This window comes from Eupeodes corollae, chromosome 2 (genome assembly GCF_945859685.1).
Source record: "Eupeodes corollae chromosome 2, idEupCoro1.1, whole genome shotgun sequence".
In the NCBI taxonomy this organism is placed as follows: domain Eukaryota; kingdom Metazoa; phylum Arthropoda; class Insecta; order Diptera; family Syrphidae; genus Eupeodes; species Eupeodes corollae.
Genome location: NC_079148.1, coordinates 128,652,763 through 128,675,263, shown reverse-complemented (window position 1 = coordinate 128,675,263; position 22,501 = coordinate 128,652,763). Strand labels below are relative to the sequence as shown.

Below are 22,501 nucleotides of genomic sequence, written 5' to 3'. Positions count from 1 at the left end.
TATTTCTCTTTTTGAAATAAATCGAGTATAGTCAAAAATAGATTAGAGAATAGAAACGAAAAATGTTTGAAAAGCTTGATCAATAATATTAAAATCGACATTTTATCAGATCAGAGGGAATTTTCGAAGAAGAGTGTACACAAGTTTTATGTATTCGATTTTGTTTAAATAAACATACATTTTTTTATTTTAATGATGGGAAAAAATACTTAAGTAAATAATTGTAGTTCTACTTGTTTAAAAGTAGGAATTGAGTGATTGAAAAATTAAACAAATTTGGCAGGAAACAGAAAAACATGTTTCAAAAACAAATATTTAGAAGAAAACCCGAAATTTTGCAATGTCGTTTGCTTAAAGTTGTTGTGACTTAGGAAAGAAATAACTTTAAAAAGTTCATTACGCAGAAAACCAATTTTTTAAATTTTGATAAAAATTAGAAAAATTGATTTTGATCCATTAAATTATTTGTTTAATGATTCCTATCTCATTATCAAAATATTTAACCAAAACTTAAGGGGAAAAAATAATTTAAAAATAATGTTTGTATTCTCTAAGCCCATTATGAGTTTTGAAGTGTGAAGTAAGTTAAGAATGTTTGTCAAGTTAAAAAATCAAATTTTGTAGGTTGACGTTGTATAGCCTGAATATAGTTTCTTATTACATTCATTGCGGATAGCTAAGAAAAATACACCGTTTCTATAAGCGGACATTTTTGGGACCAAAATTGTTGCTTATTTTTGATAGCAAAACACGAATACAATTTTATTTACAGACGTTAAAAGGTTTTTATCAAAAAGAAGTTCGGTTTGCATTTTAGTTTCTGTTTTATTTTTAACACGTTTGTTAAGCCATAGAAAATCTCCAATATCCGGATGTGCAGCCCTGATCACTGGACATAAAGTTTATTAGGGTATTTCGCCAGTTAGTTAGAAAATTTGATATTTTATCCTATGAATTTGAGGTGGTGCATGAAGTTACTAAAGGCAGCGGTTTTGGTCCCATGTTATTTAAATTTTACTAGCAAATTTAAGATATGTTTAGGGTCTTTGTTTTCTCGGAAAAAGCTTAAATTATGGCTATTTTCGTCACATTAACACTTTTCAGTAAGAAAATTGTGAATATTCTGGTGATTTCTATTTGGATCGTAGCTATCCTTCAAAAGCGTGATTTTAGTTATACATATTTCAGTTTGAAATATTAAGTTTCGCCTTGGTCTCGTCTCGAATGTGTTAAAGACAGAATACCGACATAAAACAAAAATTATTAAAATATTTATAATATACCCTAGCTTTTACCCGCAACTTGGTGCGCATTAGTTAGTTAGCTTTTTTGACATGTTTGAATTGTGCCGAGATGGTATGAGGCTATACTAAGTGTGATTGTCATTGGTTAGAATAGGTTAGGTTAATACATTTTAGGTTACTGCAATTCATTTTTATATACGAGGTTTTTTGTTTTTCCTTCCTTGGTCATAACGTAAAGATTTTGTGGGTTTGAGACTCGTGAGCACGCTACACCTGCAACTTTCAGCTTTTGCTCCTGAGCTTTATTTATTGTTATTGCAAATTCTGCTTTCAGAGGAAACTGCACTCTTTAAAACTGAAACTGCAAATCGGTTGGAATTATTGGAATGCGGGGAATTAAAACATATTTACCATTTGCTATTCCAGTCATGATTATAGCTTTTATAATATTTCGTCCTAGGTCAGTAATCTGTAGCCGTGTGCGTGAAGATTTCTCATTAACAGGACTGGACTGGACGATATTTCCCTCCACGTCCGAATAATTTGTTCGTTTATCTACTATCTTATTAGTTGGAGCTAAAATTAGCCTCTCACACAACCACTGCCGATTGCCCATATTTATATGCAGGTTTGGATAGACATTATTTTTTAATTCATCTGTGCTACCGACAATTTGAAAGAACTCATGACTCAACGTAATCAAGCCTTTACAGTCTGTTGGCATGCAATCTTCTCCGATTTTTAGAAGAGCAGCTGCATATTCGTAGTCAGACAAAACTTTTGTACATATACCCATAACACAGATGATTTTAAACATGCGTTTATTTCATCTGCCGGTGTACCTCTAAGAAAACTACCTCCCTCCCATGATAGCCCCGTTTTTCTTGATTTCTTTCAGTGTACCATCTAGTGCTCCAATTGCTTTTATGTGGGACATTGTACATTCATCCCAAACCAACAATTTACACTGCTGTTAAATTCTTCCACGCTCACTATAATTGCTGATATTACATACTGGCGTTTCCTCATGAGCTAAGTTCAACGGCAGTTTCAAAATAGAGTGCGGTGTCTGTATACTAATAAGCAGCATAGCTGCTATTCCTAAGGAAGCTACAGCTAAAGCAACTCCAATGTTCTTCCGAATTCGAGCTGACAATAGATTCAAAAGAAAAGTTTTGCCTGTGCCTCCTGGAGCATCGAAAAATAGGGAAACACCTTCTCCACTCGAAATTTTGTGTATAACCGTATGAAAAACTTGATTTTTGTTCTGAATTTAAAGGTTGAACATCCTCTGTTATTCTCTGCTCTAAAGCGACAGTATCATAATTTAATTCTCGAACTAAATCCCTGATGATTTGACAGTCCACATGTTGCTACTAATATAGCAAAAATCTCTCGCACTTTGGGAGCAGATTTGCATTGAGAGGTCTCTTCTTCGTACTGGTTGTCATTTTCTAATAACCCCCTGGCCTCACACGTCTCTAGAAATGTTGTAAATTCTTGTTTATTATGCTTTTTTGGATCATTAAAAGTAGTTGGTCCACGCATATGATGTAACAGAATTCTCAAACAGAAACATTCCATGTTACTAACATGTACCTTGTATACTCGCCCTAAGGCATCTCCAAATTTGACACCAGACCAATTTTGATCGGCACTCCTTCAACGCGACTTTTCCATTCTTTTCGTGTTGCATTCCAGGTGTAATACCTAGGTACCTCAATGTAAGAAAGTGTAGTGAAAGCGATCAGGTTCTCCGGAAAGCAATTTATGCGTTATTTTCCCGAGGCCAAAAGCAACTCATGTCCTTTCTTCAGTCTCAAATTATCTCCTTACCAAATTTCATTTAAATCTGTTCAGTAGTTGAGGTGTAAAAGCGATCGACCCACCTGAATTTTCCAACGGGAATGCGTCATTTTCCCGGGGTAAAAAGAAGCCTATGTCCTTTCTCGGGTATCAAAATATCTCCATACCAAATTTCATGCAAATTGGTTCAGTAGTTTAGGCGTGATTGAGGAACAGACAGACAGATAGAGTTACTTTCGTATTGATAATATTAGTATGGAAGTATGGATAATTGTATTTACGCTTGTTGATGAAATTTAGAAAAAATAGAATAAAACCCAAATATACAAAAAATATTAAAGTCTTTTCTATTGTGATTTGTTTTTGAACAATTTTATGAGTTTTTTGTCTGAGCAAAAGCTACTCATCTTAATGGAATGTTGACGTAATTGTTATCATGAAGCTTAAAACAAAAATTTGAGTTGAAACATGAACTAAGAGTTCATCAAAACACCCTATGAAAAACGTCACTTAAATGACACAATATTAAATTAAAAAAACGTGTTTTTTAGTATTGTTTAATCATAAAACAACTTATGCATAAACATGCACACAAATGATTCATGTAAACATTTTGAAAAGTTCTCACGCTAAAAAATGTCGAAAACAAAATGCTTTTGCTTTATTAAACGAAAGTCCTAAGAAAAACTCATCAAATATTTGTTGATGAATTTAAAGCTAGAAACGAATCAACCCGAAATACCTCAATTTAATTAAAATATTTTCGGTTTTTTTTCAACCGGTAGACAGATATTTTTGTGTGTGTTTATTTTTGTTAATTAAAATAGTAACAGTAATAATCTAATAAAAGACATGACATGTTTTTGTCAAATTTCTTAACATTTTTGTTTGGCCCTCTGCCAAAATAACAAAAAGCTTGGGAAATCATGAAATATTTAAAATAAACTAGGTTTAAGTGATTTTTTGGAGCTTTACGTCATTAATATGCATCAATGACGTGCCTATTGATTCTTCCACACGTGTTGAACTTGAAAAAGAAAAACAAAGAAATTTCTTGACTTTTTTATGAGTTAAACAGAAATATTTTAACTAGCCAAAATTGTTGTCAAAAAATGGTTGACAAGGATAAAAATAACAAGATGTCACTTATTTATTTTTGTATTGACAGACAAAATATTGTTTTAAAAATAAATCAACAATTTTGTATTTTCAACATTTTATATTTACCGATATTTTTTGAAAAATTGATTTACTACGTTTTCCTTTTTGCTGCACACTCGAAGTCGAAGGTAGAAATCTCACAGACGACGACGTCGCCGCCGGAAAACACTTGGACAATAACATTGTGTCTTAAGTCAATAATTATTTTAAACTGATGAAGAACTTTATAAAATTTCACACACACACTTTATGCAGGTAAATTAATTAAACATTTTGCGTAAAATCAATAAATTAAGAAGCTTTTGTTTGCAAAAAAAAAACAAGCAGACTAAAAAATACTCCATTTTTTGTATTTGTTGAAAAGTAAACGTGCTTGTATTGCCATCTTCATGAAACAAATAAGAGGTCATAAAGTCTCTGCAGTAGGCCTTGCCGCCGCTACCGCCACCGAATAACTTTTCAACACAGACAAAAAATCCCCATACAAAATGAAAGTGAAAGTTGTGGTTGAATATTATCTCCTTGCATGAAACATAGGGAAATCACAAGAAGGTTTAGGGGAGTTTTTTGTTCGTTACTACATAAAAGCTAAATATGTTTATAAAGCTATGTGGGGTTTGGATTTGCGCAAAATGATTTCTCTGTTAAGGACACAACACTCCTTAAAGTCTTTAAGACTATATGTTTTTAAGCACGAAGAAAGAGAGCTTCAAGTTCATGTAGAAGGTTTTTCCAGAAGCTTTTTTTGTGAGTGATTTAGGAGCTTAATGTTAAATTCCCATGGCAAGCGCGTGTTGTTATTTCATTAGATCTAAACAAAGATATAAAGTGGAAATGTTTTCTTTTTCTAAGAATCAAGGACTTTTTTCAAATGTTTAATGCATTTGTTATAACAACTATTGCAAATTACTTTAGATTTCTACAAACTGAAAAATCAATAGAATTACATAGAAAAAAAGTGTTACTCATACGCCCCATGGTACATTCAAGGTTTTTCTTGCGAAATTCCCTTCTTCTTTATGAAGTGGCGCCACTAAAATGTTATCAAACTTCTTTCTACTCATTTTAATGTCTAGCCTTGTGAGAAAAGCATTAAGAAGTCATGAAAATTAGATTTTATTTGGGCAAATGATGGGTTGTTGACATTTGAAACGATTAATTATGTAAATTTAGTGACGCAACAACATTCCAAATAACTATAGTGACTTTAAGAAAAGATGGTAACTGACAGTCCTTAGCACTAACTTCGATGCCATAATACAAAGGATTTCTTTGAATTGAAAGCATTTATGGAAAATGACAGTTACACTCTTCATATAAATTGATAGTTGTGAATTTTAAATATCACAAAAACAAACTTGTTTAAATTTCTTAAATTAATTTAGAGTCCTTGACATAGGTATAAAAGTACTTAAAATGATGCATACCTGAACAACAGCAGCATTTTCTTCTGTCTTAACTCCATCAACTTCCAGTCTATTTCTCATTGCAGATGCTGCTTTTGCCTCTTTATAATCAATATCACCGGCCTGAAGACGTTTGCTTAAGGCCATATTACTAGTAGCTTGTTCCGAACTAAATCCATCGGTAATAACTTTAGTTTTCGATTCGGTTTTTGTTCGTTTCTCTTCAAATTTCACTGTATCGACTGTTTTTGAAGATCCACTTAAACCATTTGTCAATGCATTTTTCGAAGCACCAACTAAATCCATTTTTAAATCATGATGATCATCTTCGCTGTCGGGAAATGTTACCAATGGTTCACCACTTGGACTATCAACAAGGTTTTCAATGGAGGAACGTATTCTAAAAACAAAGGAAGGTTAAAAGAGTTTTAGAATGTGTGCAAAAGCTTTTAGAAAAAACTTACTTCTTTTGAATTTGATCGAGTGTTGCTGAACTATTCATTTTCAAATCGTTTAATTTCTGTGTTGCTGTACAGCTCATTGCAAGATCATTTATTTCAGACATTGAATTTTTGATTTCACTTAAATCACGTTTAAGGGCGGTCGCTTTCATTTCAGACGTTGATGATGATGAAGACGATGAGGATGAGGATGTTACTTGATGTAAACGTTGGGATTTCTTTTCAACACGTGTTGTTGTGCTGCTGCTATTAACAACCTATAAATTGTAAAAACAAAAAGTAATAATTAATAATGAGTTTTTTGATCTTAAATAATAAACAAAAATAGAATAATTATAGTTTTGCCATCGGATGAAAGAAGACTTATTTATAAACAATGATAATGTGAAGATTGTTTTGACTGACTCACTTAAGGTTTAAATATTCTTAATGTTATTCTTATAACATCCCAAATTAATTGAAAACATATAAATTTCTTATCTAATATTTACAAGAAATAAACATTTATATTTTAATTTATTTTAAAAAAGGTAACCATCACCTTCATAATGGCTTAATAATCTGATCTGTTTTCATCAAAACAATTGGCCATGACCATAATTAGAATATTCTATTTTTAAACATGAGATTTTTAGAAATTTAAGATTGAATGGAAATTTTTCTACAGGATCTATTTAATTTTATTCATATAAGAAAATAAAAAACAAACATTTATAAAATAATATCAATTTAATTTAATGGATAGTAAAAATTAATTACTTATTATATTATTTTCGAAGAGAAAAATTACCATATAAATTGTTGCTGAAGATTTTGTTTGTTTAAATGAACGTAAAATAGATGAATTTTTATAAACTTATTAATTAAAAATGAATCGCAGAAATTTATTCAAAAGATCTAAAGCAGATATCCAGTTTTTCATTTTTTAAAAACAATTTAAACAATACCAGCTTAACAACTTAAAAAACTTAAAAACATATGTTATGTAGAAATGATTGTGATAACGATTTATGTCTTAAAGAAGTTCAAATCAAATAATTTAGGTGAGCTTTTTTGAATTTAATCAAGAACAACTATTAGTACTTATTGTTAATTCAAAGAGTTTGGTCAAGATTTTAAAAGTGATTGTTTTTAAATCTTTTTTCAAAGTTTATAATTTTTTATAAATATGCAAGTTATTTATTTTTGCATCCCATAAATTTGATCAGTCCAAATAGTATATATTTACATTTGTTGTCCCTTTAAACTGGAAAGAATTACATTTTCTTGCAAAAAAAGACCGGACCCGGCAAACATAACCGATGTTATATTTTTGGAACCAGAAAAATGCGTGGTCAAAATGAATCACCAAGTCATATGTCCATAATAGTTTTGACTTCCTTAGAAGTAGTTGCATGGGCGTTCTTAATATAAGTTATCTACATTTATTCCTCTGAACTATTAAACCCATTTATGATTAAAAAAAAATGTCAGGGCGTAGTGGTTAGCAACAAGTCATATCAAATCAATTTTAACAAACACCAAATAACGATTAAGTGTTTTCTGGATAGTACTATTTTTAAAAACTATTATTCATTCGTTGTTGAGAAAAATAATATTATCCAGAAAGCACTTAAGCTCGAAGCAAGGACACATTTTAAGGTTTTAAGTCAAATCCTTCCAGTTTATTCTTCCAACATTGCATCTACCACAGTCTTATCGGTTATGAACTATATTTATATGTTTTTAAGTTGTTCGTTTATTATAACTATAAATAAGTTTTAAAAAATAACAAGCTGCTTTTCATGCTTCGACGACACTATTTTAAGATGACATTAGTCATTTTGGAATATCAGAAACTCAAGTTTTTGTGAATCCTGTAATTTAAGTCTTAAATTTGAGGCCAGCAACAGCCGACAATTTGTAAAGGACATTTTGTTTGTATTTTTAAGAATAAGGAAACACTTAATTTTAATCGAAGACCTATAACTTTATGATTCGAGTTTTAAATTTAACATTCTGAAACCAATTGGTTAAAAGGTGATAAGTTCATAATTATGGTGTTTATAATTAAAGAGTTATTTATAAGCACGTGTTGAGGTAATTACTCACTTCACTACTACGTAAAATTTATCGACTGCTCTGCCTTCAGTGTGTCCCGGAAGCAATTGAAACTGCTGAGAGTTAACTTTTTGTAAGAATCATTATTTATTATTATTTTCATTTGTGACATATAGAAACTAAAAGACAAGTTTTGGATTTGTAAAAAAATTCAAAACCGAGATTTTTATCAGACATGACATAACGATGGTAGAAATGTCGAAAAAAGTAGGTTCTTCGACTTCGTCCGTCTGTATGTCCTGGCCCTTACAACCAAAACTATTTGATCGATTGTTTTAAATTTGAAATTAAGGTTTAAGGCTAAAACGCTTAAGGCTTTTTTTGAATTTTTTTCAAGGCAAAAATAAATCGAATTTTCTTAAAAATAAAGCTATAGATTTGTTTTAATTTTCTCTAAAAATTGTTTGGATTGATACAAAAGGGTACCCCCCATAGAAATGTTATTTTGATTTTAAGGTTTCTCAAGAACTTATGAAACGATTTCAACAAATTTAATTTCTTATACTGTCTCAACAATATTTTATGATCCAAAATGTCATTGCTTTTATTTCTGATTTTAAAAAAAATACCAACAAATTTTTTTCGAAATTGAAATGTAAAACTTTTATTGCAATTTAAAGATTGAAATGTTAAACTTATATTAATAAGCTCTAAATAACTGGACACTAAAAATATTTTTAAACTCTTATTACAAAAAACGTGCATTTAAAAATTCATTAAAAAAAACCGCTCCAAAGATTTTCAAATACAAGTTTTCAAAAATTATTTTTTTTTTTTGAGAAATGAGTGGAATTTAAATGTTTGAAGAAAATAAACTTTTTTGCAGGTATGTACATTTTTTTATCTTAAAATACAGGAAATATTTTTAAACACAATGTTTGGATACATAAGCAGTTTGTGCTGCCCAGTCCTGCATTTTATTGTTATTTAGGGCTATCTTTAATTGTTATGTTAAATGTTATGTAAGAATTAATTGATTGCAACAAAAATTATGTCATATAAATATAAATATATAAACAAATATTTTCAATACAATTAAAGTTCAGAACTTAATTTAAAAAGAGGCTGGAATGCGAAACACACTGATAACTTCCCATCGAGTCTGTCGATTTGTCTTGCTTAAAAGTTTGTAGGTTTTCGTGTTGGGTTAAAAAAGTTGCTAGCTGAATTATTCTTAAAAATTTTTAAATTACCAACAATATTTTCCATATAAAGAAATAGTTTAGTTTGAAAATCTAGTTTTCTTTAACTGATTTTTAGTCGAAAACAATTTTTTACGAATTTAAGTAGCATTTCTTAAATTTCTATGAATTGAATGAATGAAATTAATTTGAGAGAACCGATGATCAATTTTTACCAAACTTGCGTTCTAGTTTTTGTAGACTTTTTTTTATGAAAAACGGACTGTTAGATTAAAAAAAAAAACGACTGAATATCGAAAACAATACTTTATGTGAAAAAAAAGGAGTTTGAAGACAATATTTTTAATTTTTTAAAGCTTTTTGAGTCGTAAATAATTTTTTACCAAGTTTTAGTATTTTTTCTCTGTTCGGTTTTTATTTTTTTGGTAAAAAAAAACATTTATTTAGATTTTTATCAAAATTTTACTGAATGTTGGAAACAGTATTTTTTAAAAGATAAATGTAGTTTAAATCCAATATCTCAAAGTTTTTAAAAGATATTTGAGTCGAAAATCAATTTTTACCAACTTTTATAAATTTTTTTGTTCAGGGTTTTTTTTTTTGTAAAGAACCTGTCAATTTGATTTTTCTCAAAATTTTATCGAATATTGAAAATAATATTTCTTTAAAGTTAAAATTAGTTTAAAGCTATAATCTAAAATTTTTGAAAAGATATTTTAGTCGAAAATCAATTTTTACCAACTTTTGTTAAATTTTCTTTTAATTGGCTTTAAACTACTTTAATCTTTCAAAAAATATTGTAGTTAACATTCAGTACATTTTTTGAAAAAAATCGAATTGATAGTTTTTGTACAAATAATCAAAAACCTACAAAAATTTAACAAAAGTGGGTAAAAATTGATTTTCGACTCAAATATCTTTTCAAAAATTTGAAATATTGGCTTCAAACTAATTTTATCATATAAGAAACATTGTTTTCAACATTCGATAAAATTTTGAAAAAAATCGAATTGACAGTTTTTTTTTTACAAAAAATAAAACTCAAAAAAAAAACAATAATAAAACTTGGTAAAAATTTACTTTCGACTCAAAATTTAAAAATATTGGCTTCAAACTTAATTTATTTCACATAATAAGTAATTTTTATATAAAAATCCAATAGTCCGTTTTTACATGCAAAATAAAATCTACAAAAAATAGTACGCAAATTTGGTACAAAATGATACGAGTACATATAGACAAACTTTTAAGCAAGAAAAATCGACAGACAGGGAAGCCTTTTTTTTATTTTTTTTTTTTGATTTATAAAAAAAACAGTAATTGAATTTTTTCAAAAATATATTTGTTTGGTATTATGTTACAAGATATAATATAAAATTTAATGCTTTGGTAAAAAAAATCACCCGCGCAATTTTCTTGAGAGTCCTTTCTGCATCTTTCTGCATTATTATCTGTATAACAAATTTATTTGAAGTCAATAAATCTACTGGCTTTGGTTTGTAAATTGCTATTATAAAATGTATTTTTATATCTTATTAAATTATCATTATCTGCAAATCACAATGTATTTGAAATCAACATTTATAAAGGTTTGAAAGGTACGAACGAGCGTATCTGTTTAGTGTTCGTGTGTGTAACAAAGATATCTCTCTAAAAACAATACATTTAAATTTTTAGAAACATTAATAGTTTTCAATCAAAATAATAAGGCCTATTGCAATAACTTCTAATGGATAATTAACTGTAAGAAGTTACTTAGTTTATAAAAATTATGCATACAAGTTTATGTTATGTTCTTCAATAATCGAGTTTTCTTTGTAGGTAAAATTACACGCATTTGAAAATAAAAACAAAAGTAAAGCAAATATTAATTGTAGAATACTTTTTGTTACAAATCACTGCATGCCGGTTAAAGAATTTCAACAAATAAAGATTATAAATTAAGGGCATATGTTTTATCTTCAAAAGCAGTTTTGATTTTGCATAAAGGAAAATATAACTTAGAAGTTGATCAGATATCAAGGAATTTCATTACGAAGCAAGAGACACCCGGACGCCTGTTCCGTACAAAATGTAAATATTACAATATGAGATCTTGTTGATTCCAATAAAAACAACACATTTATTTGTGCATAATCAATAAAAGTACATTTATTGTAAATGACTACGAGTAGAGTATGTTACGTATCTTCAACAAGCTCACTTCTCTGATTAATCTAATCATTTTAAGTATAAAAATAATTGTATATTATGTATGAACAGTAACATATGAATAAGATACGTATAGAGTTCATCACGTTTTTCTAGATTGTTTGCTTTAAACAAGTGAATATACCTAGAACGCAAAAGATCGCCCCCTTTCTCCTTGCATTTATTTCTGAAGCAACATAATTGACATTGTATTATAATTAATCAGTCAAGCATGCATCACTTATCGAAGGAATGTTTATTTTAGAAACAAATTAAAAAAACAAACTATACAATAATTTTTTTTGAAACAAAAATACAATTACGAGAAATTTACTTTGATCTAAGAAAAACAAAACGTTGCAAAATTTACAAGTAAAAGTAAATTAAAATAAAACTAACGTGTACTGTGTATCTATTTTTGTATAAATGACTAGGTAAGTACTTTTTATAGAAGAAGACTTAAAATCAATGGGGGCTCATGAGTAAAATACTTAACAAAATATATAATATAATATTTGAATTTGTTGCAATAAATGGACAATATACAAAATATGATGATATAAAAGCCTAGAAAATTCTTCTCGTGTATCAAGATCAACCTACGTATTTGAAGATGGGACTTGTACAACTATGAAATATGAAGATTCTGTGTGTTGAACTTGATTTATAGCAATTTTACTAACCTCTTGCTTAAAGCCTTATTTAGTTTAAGTGGGCAAAGATATATTTGTACTTCTTTAAATCTCAACTTCCGGTTGGTGAATATCACTGAGTTTTTTTGTCTTTTTGTATATTTTTATAAAACTTACAAATGTCTTTTTATAGTAATAATACTTTCTTTTAAAATATTTTTAATGTTAATTTAAATTATTCGTTCGTTTTTTTTAAACTTATTTATTAATTCGTTTTTGGTTTTGACTGATCGTGTTGGAGAGCGCAAAGACAATTATTATTATAATTATTATTGAATACAATTTAAAAGATTTAATAAATAAAAATATCTACGCGCGCAACAAAAGATAGTCTTCGTTCGTTTGACTGATTGACTGAAATGAAATGAGCTTTTTCTAGTTCCATTACCATAGCTACAGCCTACAAGGGTTTGTGTAGATATTACGTTTTGTAAAAGAACGGAATGAGCTTTATTCTATTTAAATTCGCGGTGGTGGAGGTGAACTCAGCGTTTTTTCTAGGAATTCGTTTTGGCTCCATTAATTTTTTGTTTCTGCATTTTTTTCTTCTCTTCTCAAATATTTGTTTTGATTTTGATTCTGTTTTGCAGCATGTTTCATGATTCTCAAACGTGGTGATAGAGTTTAAAAATAAGCTGTTTTTGTTTCACGTTGCCATTTTCGTACACTTAATACTTCACTTATCGTAAATTATTATTGTTTAAAGTGTTTATATTTTATTTATTGTTTAATTCCAATCTTCCACACTTATAGGCGCGTGTTTCTAGAATAATATGAATGTGTTCGTTGAGGGGAATTAAACAAAGTAAACACCTACACGATCACAATTTCGATCAGGTGATAAGAAAATTGTGGTGAATTATTGTTCGAAGTTGATTTTGAAAGGGTGGTTTATTTCAGCTTAAAGCTTAGATAGGTTATAAATCATTGTTGCCGGCTTTTTATCTTGATAGGTATACAAATATAATGTCAACACGATTATCATTTTTTTTTTAATTTAATTTTTGGCCAAGTCATGCGTCGTCGGATTGATTGATGTTTGAAAATGGAATAATTTGTTTGAAATGAAAATTTTGCACATGGAATTTCAAGTGCTTCATTATGCTTCAATTATTTTTTGTATTTTTTTAAGGTTTTAAGAATAATAAATTATTGAACCCATAAATAAATTTAAAAAAGTATTTTTAGTTTTTTTTGTTTGGTTTTGATTTGAAAACAAGGTGCAAATAATTGCCTGTGAAAACAAGCCATTAAGGAATGTTTTAAATAGGCATAATGATCTACCATGATTTCCAAATGATGTGCGTCATAGGCATTTAAGTTGCTTCAATAGACCATAATAGAAGCACATTATATACCCTGTTAGAACTGTTTTAACGAAATTCAATTTTGCAAGTATTTGAATTCTATTAAAAATTGGGATACCTTATTTGTTGTGGGCTGAATTTAAGGAAATTAAAAATGACATGTAACTGTAAGTTTCATATACAAACATGATGTTGAATCAATTTCTATATTTAAAAATGTGACTGGTGATGGTGGACATTATTTTAATATAGGGAAAAGCTTTTTGATTATTTCTATTGAGCCAATTTATAAAATAAATTAAAATTCCAAGAATTTTAATATGACAAAAAAGATTCACTTAATACACAGATAAATTTCTGCATTTTTGCAAATCTTGTAGTTGTAAATAATTACGAGGAAAAAAAGAAATTGAATAATTAAGCATCATTTATTTCTACTTATTAAAAATGTTGAAGAAGAAAATTTTAATTGTATTCCAAGAAAAAATGTTGTCGAAAAAATATACCCAAAATTTAGAGTAATTATTTGTTGCTTATCTTACTTAAGAGTTTTTGTAGGTAAAACGTGTTTACTTACAATTTGAAATGTAGATTATTAATTATTAAGAAAAATGGGACTGACATATAACCAGAAATACAATTTTTGTTTATAAATTTGACACCTTTCAAACTAAAACAACCTTAAAGTTTCATAGCTAAATTAAATGCATGATTGAACTGAAAATCAATAAATCACAAAATTTCCTTTAAGTTTTATATTATGAAAATTCAATTAAAAACTCAGAAACTACATTTGATAAGAAATACTGAGTTTTTTGACAGCTGTCAAACCAGAACAAGTGAACTAAATTGTAATTTCCTTTATTTCTATTATTAAACTGCAGTTAAAATCAATGCTCAAAAACTGCTTTTTAAACAGAAATACTTTGAAATTTCGACAGATGTCAAACTGAATTGTCATCAAATTTTTGATACATCTGATAAAGTCAAATATAAATCTTCATTAATATTGTTAACTTCCCATAGGAAGTTATTGTAATCGGTTCGATTTGTCGAATTCAAAATTTTGACAGTTCTCGACGTTTCAAGGTCTCTAGAGTCCAAATTAAATATTTTGATGTCTGTGCGTGCGTATGCACGTTCATACGTCAGTTTTTTCGTCGTCCATAGCTAAAGAACCAGTAGAAATATCGACTTCTAATACATTTTGTTATAAAGATTCTACTGCAGAAAGATGCAAGAAGGGCTTTAAAAAAAATGTATTTTGTGTTTTTTATGGCAATTTAAAAAAAGCTGAAAATTTTGTTTAACCCAAAACATCTCACGAATGAATTAATAACGCCTGAGACTTGAATTGAATTTTTTATTATATATTGTAACGTCATACCATTTTTGGAAAAAATATCCAATTAACGATTTTTTATAAATACAAAAAAAAACTGATAAAAAAAATATTTGTCAACTCGAAAAATATACGAACCAAAAATTATTTTATATGAAAAACAATTTTGTGCAACGAATTAGAACGTTTTGAACATCTGGTAAAATCTTAAGAAAATTCGAGTTGACAGTTCTTTTATAAACAAATAAAAATCTAAACAAAATTAATAAAATAGATTTTCGACCCAAATATCTTTTTAAACCTTTAAGATGTTTGCTTTAAACTAATTTTACGTATAAGAAATATTGTTGTTAACATTCAGTAAAATTTTAAGAAAAATCGAATTAACAGTTTTTTTACAAAAAATAAAAACCTAAAAAAACAATACTAAAAATTTATCTTCGATTTATATATCTTTTCAAAAATTGAAAATATTGGTTTCAAACTTTTTTTTATTTTATCTCACAGAAAATATTGTTCTAGACATTCAGTAATTTTTTATAGGAATTCAAAAGTCCGTTTTTTCATAAAAAATTAAATCTACAAAAAATAGTGCTCAAAGTTAGTAAACATTGATGTTCGGTTGTCGATATCTCTCAAATCAATTTCATTCATCCAATTTGTAAATATTTATAAAAAAATTGGTTTTCGGCTAAAAATCTCGTCAACAAAAATAGATTTTGAAATCAAACTATTTCATCATATGCAAAATATTGTTGGTAATTTTTATTTTTTTTAGAATAATTTAACTGGCAGCTTTTTTAACAAAACACGAAAACCTACAAACCTTCTAAGCAAGACAAATCGACAGACAGATGGGAAGTTATCAGCGTGGGTCGCATCCCAGCCTCTTTTTTTTTATTTAAAATTTTGATTATACATATAATGAGCGGGAGATGATGTTAAAGAAATATTAACAATCTGTCAAGCCGTAATGTCATGAAACTTGTTATTCGGATTTTAAATTGATAATTTTTGAAAGAAGCAGATTTTTTTCAAAAAAATGGTTGTCTTACAATGCCAAATCTTTATCGTCATATGTAGTATTTGGTTTTCAAGATTGTAGGCAATAAAAAGTCGTTGGGTTAGAAAGAAATGAAGGATTAGAAGCAACACCAAAATTACCTTTTTTAGATCGAAGACATTTATAGAAGTTTTTTAATTTAATACACGTATGTTAATATATACGCATACATGTTTGTATGCTAAACAAAATCGAACCACATAAATTGCCAGAAAATACCAACTAAATAATTATCAATTAATTAACTTGCAATCATATAATAAATACGATAAAGCTTAATAAAATGTGGATATTTATCAACATGACGATGTTGTCTTTTATCTAATTTACATATATTACGGCTCTTGAAAAAAATACACATATTAAAATAATTGCTATATAAAAAAATACTTAAGTACTTCTCTTGAAAGCATATAATTCATAAAGATAAGATATAGCCTATATTTATCGAACTTCACATCAACAAGCAACAAGTATCAGCATTTTTCAAATTTTGTTTGAGTTTTTTTTGCAAAAGTCCTTGAGTTAATTTTGTTTATTTATCGATGTGGGAGACCTGTCTGATATACATTAAGACAAATGACTAAGTGGATTTCCCTTAAGCTTTCTATATAAACCGAGTAATCTTACAAATAGCCTATCTACATTTGTATATGAGAAATCGGTCCTCCATCATCTGTCAGATCTAGGCCCACACTAAACTTATCGAAAATGAATCATAAACTTTTAAAATTTCAGGAACTGAAAAAGTGAATACGACTTTTTGACAAATATTAAATGTACATAAGCTTTTTTCTCATACACCTTGTGTTTTCAGCTGTTCAAACATAGAATAAAAATCACCTGTTCGAGAATTTTATTCCAAAGAGAAGACAAAAACTGAAACGAATTTGAAATTATCATGAATTGAAAATTTTCAGAATAAAATAATAATTATTATTGACAACAAATTTTCGAAGAAAATTGGCTTTGATTCAAAAGTAGACATTCGAAGAAATTGTACATTCAATTTTATCATCGATATAAGTTCAGAAACATTCTGATTAATACTCTGAATGATAAAAAAGTATAAAAGTGACTGACTAGAATATTTCTTTAGAAAATAAAATATGAACAATAAAACTGTTATCGCTTCTTATAAAAAGTATTCCTAAATGGCTTTGTTGACAGAAATAACACAAAGAATTATTACGTGTAGATATGTACTTATGAATATTTAAGTACATATATTCACAGAAAGGGATTTTTCAAGTCTTTTGAAAAGCCAACAACCTGAGAAAATGTGAAGTGGTAATTGAATATTCTTTTATTTTTAGCCGCAAATACAAATAATATTTATGTACATCTTGTACAGTGGTTTTGTTTACTCTATGACTAACCAATAACAAGAAATACAAATATGATACTAAATTTAAATGTGGTTTTTAATCTTTGTTAAGTTGTAGCTTTTTAATTTTTCTGGCTCTTAATAATAGTAGATTAAAACTTTTAGATTCCACTGTGAATGCACCCTTAAACTAAATATCAATCTGTCAACTGTCACAGTATTTTCATTTTTATGAAGTATGTATGAATAGAAATAAAAAGTTATTAACAAAATTCAGAATAAATAACTTCAACTAGCCAAAACGGATTTGGTCTCATCATTTGGTTAAAGGAATGTCATACATGCTTTTACATAGATGTTTTCAAATCAATATCAGTTTTCGTTTAACTAAATGGAAAATTAGTTAATTTAATAAAATTGTCTTTAGGAAAATAAATACTCTTTGAAGCGATAAAATAACTGCTTTCATTTAAAACTAACTTGACGAATAGTTTTAATCGTTGTGTTATAGAGTTTAATTCACAATCGATTCTTGTCGCAAAATATCTAATCGAACGTTTAAAAAATATAACCTATTGTGAATACGTACAAAACTTAACGAATATATCATGCAATGCACATATTTATTTTTTTTTCTACACGTTCTTATTATTTTATTTTAAGTAAATTACTTTTATAGTTTATAGTTTAGTTTGTAAAAAAATGTAGAATATATAATTCTAGTGAAAGTGAAAACCAAACTGTCAGAAATCAATGAATATGCATTTTATAATCTCATTTAAAATGTCAAATAAAACTACATAAATAAGACCGCAATCGTGTTTGCTGATGGAATGAATGATAAAGAACAAACAAAAAAAAAGAAAACACTCCCATTTCTTATAACTAAAACTAGACACAAGGTGACGCAAAAGTTATCACTACCGGCTTATTATTTCCCAAGAAAATGTTTGTGAATATGACGTTTAACTTTTTGTGAATATTCTGTTTCATGTTTTGTTGACGTTTGTGTTTATTCTTCACACATTTTATCACTAATGTCAAAGTGACATAAGTAAAAATTGAATTTGTTTTTAATAAAATATACAATGCATCAATTTCCCGCAGGCAAAATTCAGTATACAATACCTTAAAAAATTGTATAAAGCGAATCATTTCTAAAATGATTTTAAAATTAAAATAATATTTTGACTTATGTCACTTTGATTTTCCAGCGACAACATGTCAAAATGGAATAGACATTAGCAACTTCCTATTGCAGTAAGTGACAGCTTTTGCGCCATTTTTGTTTGTTTGTTTATAAATACATAAATATCGTTTAAACTTACCTGTTGTGATGTGGATGAGGTTTCCTTAAGACTACTACTAGAACTAGAACTTGTATTGATTAAATTTTGTCTGGTATTTGATGACAGTGCACTGAGTGAACCAGTCGTTCCGCCAGTTAATGACGTTGGAGTACTTGATCCACCACTGCCACCGATACCACCATTTCCAACTGAAATGGCGGCACTGGCACTACTTGGACCAATTGTACCATTTTTCTTATGGAAATTTTCGATTAAAGATGCTGCTGCCGGGCTTACGTGCTGTGTTGAATCCGAAAAGTCAGACATCTGTAAAGGAAAAAAAAAGATTATATATAAGTTATAAGCATCGAAATCTGGTTTTTAAAACTGATTTTATGTAAAGAAATGTTAATATGAAAAATAAACTCATAAAAAGTGTTACTTCCTTATGCAAATGATATTGCTTTTATATTTTTAAATAAAATTGTGTTTGAATAAAAAGTATTTGCACTAATGAATAAATTGCAAATTTTAACAATTACTTTTTTTTTCAATACACACATAATATAAATAAAACTCCTAATTCCAAGAAACTCTTTTTAAAGGGTGTCTCAGAATCTACAAATGTTTCGAACATACCATAACAGTAACTTTAATTGTTTTTTCTTATCAAGATTTACATAAATAAACTTAGACACTTAGACCTCTTGCGTCCTCGCAAAAATAATTGGTTTAATAATCAAAAATACATAACAAGTTTTTTGAGAAATATCTGATTTATTTCTGATACTCAAAAATCAAATTAAATTCATAATCTATCAAATAATAAACTGGTGTTCCACAAGGGAGTCCTCTAAGGCCTATTATATTCTTTTATTAATTAAGAAAAATGTGTTAAATTGAATGACCTACATTTTTAATTCGAATTTTCTCATAATTACAAATTAGCCAAATGTTATTAACAATAGAACACCCTTTTAAGTAAGTTTATCTCTACCTATTCACAAAACAGAACAAAGTCTTTTATTTGCATTACAATTTAGAACGCCAGACGTGCACGCCTCGTTTGCATGCAGCTAATTACATTTTGCACCTTTATGTAAAATAAAAAAAATTGTGATAGTGCGATGGCGGCTATAAATTAGACGACAATGTTCACCACACAACACCTTTTCTATCTTTTCAAAAACGATGTAGGTACACTCTATACACCCTGAACGAAAAATAATTTCTCTGATTCTAAATCTATAAAATGTTGCAAATAGGATTGGTTGCGATTGCGACTTGTGATTGTAATGCGTAAATCAATTAAGAGGCATATTCAAGCTTTACATACCGAGCGCTGCTAGTGGTGGATCGTAGTGGCGGAAAAGTAAATGAATCCGCTCTTAAGAAATTATACAACAAACCAAAAATGATTGTCGATTTCAAACGCACATAAGACCTATTAAGTCCCAGCTGGAGAATCACAACTTACAAAAACAACAACAAATATAAACAAATACAAAAAATTTAAAAAAAGAACAAAAACGTGATTTGAATGTACTTTGGTATGATTCATTTAGTATTTTAAACAAGTCACGTGGTGGTCAGGAAATGCCAAGGCGTTTACACTCAGTAACTTAAAGAAAAATTAAAATTAAAAAAAAACACTGTTAAGTTGAACGTTTTAAATTTATTATTATGGTGAATCTCATCAACATCACCAGTGAAGTGCAAAGCAACAAATAAAAGATACAAAGTTGACTGCAATTTGAATAAATTAATAAAATTTCATAGACAAAGCCAGGCCTATTTCTATTTTCGCGCCGTAGACCATTTATTTCATTCGGTGACACTGCAAGTGATGTATAAAGTTTCAGCGAACTATTAAGTAGTCTCGAGCAAGGTACAAACGTACATTTTTGTAATTATTTGCATTTACATTACAAGTAGGTATAGCTTGAAAATGTTTTGAAGAAAAGTTGAAAACGTGGTGTTATTTATCACTGGGATAGTTTTCCCGTTGTGGAAAGATTATAAATTAAGTTTGTGGCACATTTTTGTTGATAAAAAGCAATTTTTGAAGACAGTCATGTAACGAGTTAAATTGAATGATGTAAATTTGTGTTTTGTTTTGAAGAGTTGTACCTATTGTTGAGACTGTATTTGAAAAGGGTATTTGTGGATTGGATTTATTGTTTTCCCAAATGGAATGTAGTTAAAGTCACCAATGACAACTAGCTGTCAAAATATTATGTACAAATTTGCATTTCATCGCGTAAATCGTGTCACGCTTGCTGAACGTGTAGAATTTATTTAAAATTTAGTATCGAAATTCCAGATCAGTTGTAAAATAAACAAAATTGAATTTTACAATGAGTTTGGTTACCATTCATTTATTTGTTTATTTATTTATTTAATATCAATTAAAGTTTCTCAAATAGACTACCGATATTTTAAAAATATTCATTGAATAATAAATAATAAAATTAAAGCTATATTCAAAAAAAAAAATTAGAATTATTTTTGCATTATTTAATTTGTTAAAAAATATAAGTTTAACATATTTTTGAATGAGTTTCTTGTCAAATGAAAACTAAAATCTATATTATGTGATACATTATTAATCTCCCTAACACTGCCAGTTATAGGTTCATTAAACGCATAGTTTACTCTATGAACGTTTTCCCGGAATAAGTAGGGGTCCCTAAGACCAAACGAATTACAAAAACTAAAACCCAACATAGCTTTGGCTGTGTTTACCAATAATTCTGTATGCTGTACAAAGTTTGGCTTATAATCAAAAATTACTCCAAGGTCTTTATTAATAGAAACTCTATCAAGGACATGATTTTGCATATTGTTATCATAAACGATAGGTAACAAACGACGGATAAACGAAAAACATTGACATTTGGATATTTTTAGGGCTAGTTGGTTTAATTGCACCAGATGATAAGATTGTTTACATCATTTTGGAGCAGCGTACAGTCTGTTAAGTTTTTCACAAGTTTAAAAAATTTTAAATTAATTTTAAATCACAAACATATGACGCATTGAGTTTGTAAGGACATCAGGTAGGCCATTAATAAAAATAAGAAACAGCAGTGAGGTAATCGAATCAATTGAAACAAGCTGACTGCGCCCTGTAAGATAAGCCATTTTAGTATGTTGGTATGAAAACCTATGTTCTCTAATTTTTTAAATAAAATAGAATAGGAGTAACAAAGGACGTTTTCCATTGTGGCAAAAATACACCATAAGTTAACGAACTATTAAACACAAAACTCTAGACAGAGCGACAGAACATATTTTTAAAACAATAGGTGGAATTTCATCTATACCAGAATTATTAACATTACTATAATCGATATAATTTGACTTGAAATATTTAGCAAAGGCATCGGAGATAGATGGTAGACTTGTTAAAGTCTTTTATTATATATCGATGGTTAGGTAGTACCCGTAGCATGATGGTTAGTGCGTTAGACTGAATGGTCATCGCTGATCTTCACGGAGCGAGCAAAAGTGTAGTGAAGTATCTCGGTATCTGGTTAGATCAGTATTTGTATTTCGACAGACATATAAATGCTACTCTTACCAGTGCCAGAGGACCTTCGCTATGACGAAACTGATTTTTTAGCAGTCGGCTTGACCCCAGAGTAAAAGTAATTTGCTACTTGGCCCTCATACGGCCAATGATCGTTTATGGTTGTCCTGTGTGGTTCAACGTTGCCATTTCCCAGATGGAGAATTTTGGGATGTTCAAACGGCAGTGTTTACGACGCTATACCGGCTTATATCGAACATTACTTTTCAACGAGGTCCTTTACAACGGGGCTCGAATCAACAGAATTGACAATTTCGTGATAAAACTCGTTCGAGATCACATTGCAAGAGCTATGTCTTCGACCAACAATTTAAGTTTCGGGGCGTTCTATCCGAACGACGAGTATTTAGAGAGTGCACGCTTGAGCGGCTGCATTCCA

General features: G+C 28.7%; 1 protein-coding gene across 6 annotated transcripts in view; it reads right to left on the bottom strand.

The window, feature by feature from the left end:
• The window catches only part of LOC129946829 (NAD(+) hydrolase sarm1), a 130,334-nt gene that overhangs the window by 15,017 nt on the left and 92,816 nt on the right, over window positions 1–22,501 (bottom strand). For 5 of the 6 annotated variants that reach the window (XM_056057177.1, XM_056057173.1, XM_056057174.1 and 2 more), the window contains 3 exons: window positions 18,570–18,857; window positions 6,082–6,335; window positions 5,639–6,017 (listed from right to left, as the gene is read on the bottom strand). In XM_056057177.1, the coding sequence (XP_055913152.1) occupies window positions 5,639–6,017; window positions 6,082–6,335; window positions 18,570–18,857 (921 nt within the window). Of the gene's footprint in view, window positions 1–5,638; window positions 6,018–6,081; window positions 6,336–12,193; window positions 12,548–18,569; window positions 18,858–22,501 lie in introns of those variants that run through there. The other variant, XM_056057178.1, reaches the window with a different exon arrangement.